General features: G+C 30.7%; 1 protein-coding gene across 1 annotated transcript; it reads left to right on the top strand.

Moving 5' to 3' along the window:
- Window positions 1–3,945: 3,945 nt before the first annotated feature.
- Window positions 3,946–6,775, top strand: LOC130449446 (circadian clock-controlled protein daywake-like). The gene is made up of 4 exons (XM_056787262.1): window positions 3,946–4,211; window positions 4,412–4,589; window positions 6,110–6,306; window positions 6,372–6,775. The coding sequence occupies exons 1-4, from the start codon at window positions 4,154–4,156 to the stop codon at window positions 6,683–6,685; spliced, it is 747 nt and encodes a 248-aa protein (XP_056643240.1). The 5' UTR covers window positions 3,946–4,153; the 3' UTR covers window positions 6,686–6,775.

Genomic DNA, 6,775 nt, shown 5'->3' with positions numbered 1-6,775 from the left:
CTTCTTAGCGCCTAAAATACATGTCGGATTATCTACCCTTCTTGGTCAGACAGGTAAAGAAGGATGGTTAGCGCCCAAATTACAACCGCCGGAGAAATTCGTTGATATTAATGTCATACTTGAAAAAAAAAAGGTGCTTCAAGTATGACAACAAATTTTGATAACATTGAGTTGAGTTAATTTGCAATTAGATTTGTTGTAATCGAGAGAAATGTCAAGTGAGCAGTGTGGAATAATCTACGAGAAGAATTAAATTGGATATTAATACAATTTTTTCTAATAAACATATATAACAAACTAATAAAGGAAGTGAACAAATGTGTGTTTGAGACAGAAATTGAGTCTGTCGCCTCTATGTTCATACTACGCCAGTGGCATTAGTTTAGTCACCGTTGTATTTTTAACATCTGCCGCCACATTTGGTTGAACATTGAGTTCCGGTGTAACAGATGGGGTGGCACGTGCCTAACAGAGGGAAAACAAATGAATAGAATCTCGCACTTGTTTGAAAATTTAAAATATGAGCAAAATTTATTTATTTTCATATATTTTTCATGCTTCAGACTTATATATATATATGAATATTTACTTTTTAAGAAATTTCTTCTTAACGTTTCCAAGAATTCAGTGAATACAAAAATATTTTCGAGACCGTACGCATTGTGCAAAATATAATAGATTCAGGTAAGTACTGAGTAGAATATACCCCAGAAATTTTTCTTTTCTTAGGCATCGGTTCGAGTTTTAAGCCGAGTCTCAAATTAAATAATTTTGGTTCCCATAGGAAAATTTTTAAGCAGATTAATAATTAAAAACGATACAATCGTATGAAAAATGTTGAATACTGAAATTTTTAATTTTTCTATCAACTATCACCATATTATTATCGCACAGGTTATTATTTCAGTCATCTTTTATGAAATTGATTTATCCAAATGCTCAATTAATCGTATAATTGATATGTATGATGTGATAATAAAAAATATTATCTTTACTTGAAAAAACTATAGCTAGTTACACGAAGAAAATTCTAGAAGGACATTTTTATAAAACGCAATTGTATTAAATATACATCAGCAATCAATAATTGTAATCAAATAAATTTTTGATTACTAAAAATTATATTTGGCGCAGTCAGTAGGATAGTGCGGTCGCGAGTTTTACGCAAAGTGCGATAGAAGTTTGGATGAAGTACTTCAGTACCTAAGCACTAAATCCACGAGCTCTACGAGGGACAGGACTTTAAATAATTAATAATGAAGCTGACAACAGTATTAATATTACTACTACTTTACAACACGACTAAGACAGAAGACATAGAAATTACGGAACTAAATAACTTGTTATTACCAATTAATTTAGGAACTAGTAATCTTATATATACTAAATACACTTTTATATATTATATAGATTTAGAATTTATTCATTAACAAATTAATAATTTGAAACAATATTATTATAGTTTAAGAAATAATTTATCTCAAGCGATAACTACAAATCCTATTTCATATCATAATTTAGCCGAATAATCACTAAGTAGAACGGAAATTTTGATAGATACTTTAGATAGAAAATGAGAAAATATTTATCCGCATTTAAGATTAAAAAGAGGATTAATAAATGCAGTAGGCAAAATAGATAAATGGCTTTTTAGAACTTTAGATTCAGACGACGAAGAAAGATATGATAATGCTATAAATGTTTTACAACAAAATCAAAAAAAAATAATTCATGAAGTAAATTTACAAATATCACTACATAAAAAATTAATTAATCATTATAATAAATCGATTACGACTCTATGGAATAATCAATAAAAACTTTCTGATAATTTAGAGAAATTTTGATAGAAAATAAAATAATAACTTTGAATAATTTTATAACATTTCACAGTACAATTTCACAGATTAATCTGGACTGTCAAAGTTTGATTACATTGATTGACAATATTGAAAACGCGATAACAAATTAAATACGATTCATAGTTCAGTAATATCTAGTCAAGAAATTTTAAAAATGATGCAATATTTAAGTACTATTTATAATGAAAAACAAATCCCAAAATTTAATAATATTTTAACGTATTAAAAATTAGACTATTACGGTAGACATGACTAGAATAAAACTGGGGGGCACATCATTTTTCCCATATTTTGAGACCTCCTCAACACGATTATGATGGTTTTTCGAATGTCTGTAGTTTATATATATATATATATATATCTGTTTAAGCTACAATTCTTATTTTCGACTCTCGAGCAATTGCTATGGGTCCGATTTGGTTCAAAATTAGCTTTTTGGCGGCGGATTGATCTTATTAGAGTTTGGTTGAAAAAAAAATGAATATTTCGAGGGGTCGCAGTGCGAAAAAAGTGGTTTTTGACCTTTGTTCGCCTCTGCAGGTCAAACGAAAAGCGACTGAAAAATGAAAGTTCACATGTAGGTTCAATTAGTTGCGAGATGATTTCCTGTCTAAGGTCGAAACTTTCCATCTCCACCCCTCTCCTTTTGATGGTCATTTTTGTTATATTTTCTTATTTTTTGGCCAGAAAAAGTTTAACTAGAGGGTTTAAGAATTCTTTTTCTCAAGTTCAAAGTTTTCTTGTTCAATTCTTCTAGTACAAAACGCCCGAAATCATTTTGATAGTTGTAATTGTTGAACTGGACCGCCTCCTATTTAATGAATAATACGAGTATGATCGTTGCTAGGGGATTTTTTTTACTTCCCATTTTCGAAATTTCTTATCATTATGACAATTTTTTCTTTGTTGTTAATTGGAATTGAACAAGAGGGTTCGAGACCACGGGGTCTATTGACATTATGAATTTTCATTCGAGAGAAAAGTTATTGAGGAATAGCAAATTTTCCATATAAAGAAATAAGATTGAGAATTGATATCATTTCCAAGAAATTCATTTTATGGAAAGATTTGTTTGTGTATTAGTTAAATTCTTCATTCGACGAAAAACTCGACTTTCGTGATGGAGCTCTGCTGCTCACGGCTTTTCTAAATCTAAAATAATTTTTGCCACCCATGTTCCAATCCTTAAACCTAAAACTTATGAATTTTTCCATTTGTATCCTATAATCCAAGACCATATAATATTCATCCCTCCTCAACCTTACTTGGCCAGGAATCAAGAAGAAGTCAATTTTATTAAAGAAGAATGTCCACTATTAGAAGAGAAATATTATTGTAAAGAAACATTCAAGTTAAAAGACAATTGTACTATTGAACTGTTACTTTTAGTAATTCCAAATTCAGAAACTGAAGTGATTTCTAAATGTGTTTCGGACCGTTATTTTAAAATAAGTTATCCATCAATTGTAAAAATTCCAAAGAACTGCAGTATTCAAATAGAAAGTGAAAGTTTCTCAACTAATATACAAATCAAAAAAGGAAAATCGATAATATTACCGAAATTAAACTTCAACTTAACTTTGACAAATTATACAAAATCAATAAAATTGCTAGAAATATAAAACCAATTCATGAAATTTATAATCCGCAAAACCATGTATCGATTGGACTATTTACTATAATAATAATAATTTGTGTAATTTTAATAACATTTTGGTTAATTCGTAAATATAAAAGTAAATTTGTAAGAAAACAGAAATTTGAAGAAAAGAAGAAAGAAACCATCGAATTAGAATAAAGAAGACAACAGGACATGAAAAATACCTCCGTCATTTTTCATTCTTAGGGATGGAAGAGTTACATGAAGAAAATTCTTCTAAAAGGACATTTTTATAAAACGCAATTGTATTAAATATCGTAAACCCTTCATTGTTAATGTTTATAGTTAATTCAATAATTGTAATCAAATAAATGTGTAAAAATAATTTTTGATTACCAAAAATTATATTTAGCTACACGAGTTATTATTCGTTTTATACTTGTTCACCTAGTAACGAAATATTCACAAACTTGATCGGATAAAAAAACACATTCACAAAAAAAACTCTTGAAAAGAAATAATACGTAAAAACAAGTTAATCAAGAAATCAACAACAATATTTTTCTCTCAAGGACATTCTGAAAAGTCGATAAATATATATGTTTGAGTATTCTTTAATTTCGTTATATATATATTCAAGATTTCACTGTAAAGTAGTCTCTGTTGGTTGGTCAGTTGGACCTGTATCAATATGAGAGTAGTTTATTTTTTATTGTATTTTTTAAGTGTCGAGGCGGCCAAAAAATTACGTAAGTCAAATTAACCCTACTAAAAGATTTTTCAATTATCAAACTTTTTTAAAAAACGATAAATATTTTTAGAACTAATCATGTTTAGTAGTAATGATTGTAATAATTGTTTCTATATGAATATCATCAAAAATATTTTGCTGACATTAATCCTTCCCTTATATAAAGATAATGTTTACTATTAATTCAAATATTTACAGCGTCATACGTAGAGCAATGTTATAGAAACCCACCAAATGAATTGTCCGAATGCATTAAAAGAAATATAAACAACCTTCGATCGAAGGTTCGAGATGGAATATCAGAACTATCGATACCGTCTTTAAATCCATTGATATTAGATGGTACAGCTGTACTTGAACCAAACGCCGATTTCAGGTAAGTTAAATTACGAGGGTTCGCTTTAATGAAATTTACGCTTTCTCCACTCAAGACGCGATGGGGCGGCTGCAGAAAACTAAACTATAATTCCCAAATAAGTAGTTTATATAAAATTGAATAGTTCTTCATTTTGATTATTCTAATCGTACAAATTTCATGATATGACGGTGTTTACAATTAGGAAACAATAGTTATTTTCCTAACAAGTGCGGAAAGTATCACTTCCCGCACTTGTTAGGAACATTATATTTTCTACGACCGTATATACAAAAAAGTATACAACAAAAACAAACACAATTTGTTGCATTCTATAGACTAGTAAGAATTGCCGGCCCAGTGGAGTTATTTAGTTTCAATTGGAAGGTAGATGACGTCGATGAGGATGGCATCGGTTGCAGGTCGCATAAAGATGACGATGACGGTGACGGCAACGGTTTTCTTCTGATTCTCAGAGTCCTCCAAATAGCGACAGTAGTATACTTCCAGCCACCGAGGCGCTTTAGGTTGATTATTTCTTCGCCGGAGTCTGCTAGGAACTTTGCCGAAGAACGTCTGAAACTATGTCCTGTGTAACGTTCCCGATTAGGTGGGCGTAAATATGCGACAATCTCTGCTGGCATCTTACCAAAAGTGATTACGCCAACGCATTGAACTGAGCATTTTCCATTCTTATAATGAATAAAAAATCGTCGATGTGGAGTGGTAGGGGGTCTGCGGTAAATCTGCGTACTTTCTGTACAGCGTCAAATAGGTTCCATCATTTATTTCTTCGGATAAAACGAATGATCTTGACGAGTGATTTTTGGAATCAGAAATTTTCACAATAATTAATTAGGTTGCCTTTATCACGAATGTCATCGACAGTGATATTTACAAGCTAGGATCTGCGGATAGCGCCAGCCAAAATGGTACTCACTTTAATCATCAGGTATACCTCATCGGGAGCTAGCATAACCCTGGATATATCCTTTTTGGTAAAAACTTGCGCTTTCTGTGCTCGAAAACGACAATATTTTTTTGTTTAAGTAACGACGTTAGCTTATGGAAATTTCCTATATCCAAATTTTGTTTTATTTTTACTAAACTTTTTACCATCGAATAGCGGGACCATAATGTATTAGATTTCAAAACCTTACTTAGATCTGAAAAATACGACAGAAATACCTCTTCCTTATAAGTTTTGGTCCTTTTCTCCTTACACCGTATTGCTTCTCATACCTTAGTCTGGATTTTGCAGGTAACAGCTCGGAATTAGCTTCTTTTGCAGCCTTCAAAATGGCTTCGGGAAGTTCTTCGTCGGATGAATCCATTATTGTATCGGATTCGATTTAATGTGGTTTAATTTAGAAGAAGATTGCACTTATTTGGTCACTTCCAAGACGTTTTGAACAACTTTGACGCACTAGTGCGGGAAATTGACACTTTCAAAACGAAAATGCGTGCGGGAAAGTGGGTTAAAACGCACGGTCGTAGAAAAAATAATAATCATGATATCTAAGTTTAGTTCAATTTTACAGGTGTGAAGTGGAAAATATAAAATTATGGAATATGAATAATCTGGTGATAAACAATTTTGAAATGGAATTAGGAAAAGTTAAAAAATGGTCACTAGATATAGGATATTCTTACATATCAATGGATTTCAAATATAAAATGAAAGGGAAATTACTCGTACTTCAATTAGACAGTAGCGGAACCGGTTTTGGTAACGTTAGTAAGTATATATAAGCAACCACTCAAACGCAGAAAATATCCTAAAACTTCTCAATTATATTTTAGCTGGAGTTAATCTGAAGATTGATACGGATTTAACGACTTACGTTAAAAACAATGGGAAAGAATATCTGACAGTTAAAGATGTGAATGTAAAAATGGATACAGATTCTGGTCACTTCAATTTTGAAAATCTCTTTAAAGACAAAGAAGACCTTAACGAACGAGCTAATCGGATCATTAACGAAAACTATAAAGTGTTTCTAGAAGACTTCAAGCCTCTCGTAGAAAATATCATAAAATCGTTTGTGAAGCAGCTCTTCAATACGTTCTACAGCAAGTTTTCCTACGACGTATTGTTTCCAGAGAAAGTTCAATAATATATATATATATTATTATTATAACATGTAATCGATAAAAAAAATATCGGTTGTTATATTTACGATAAATAAATTTTTATTATAACGTTA

Source organism: Diorhabda sublineata, chromosome 10, assembly GCF_026230105.1.
Source record: "Diorhabda sublineata isolate icDioSubl1.1 chromosome 10, icDioSubl1.1, whole genome shotgun sequence".
Taxonomy (NCBI): domain Eukaryota; kingdom Metazoa; phylum Arthropoda; class Insecta; order Coleoptera; family Chrysomelidae; genus Diorhabda; species Diorhabda sublineata.
Note: the sequence above shows the minus strand (reverse complement) of the source record. Positions and strands in the feature narration are given on the sequence as shown.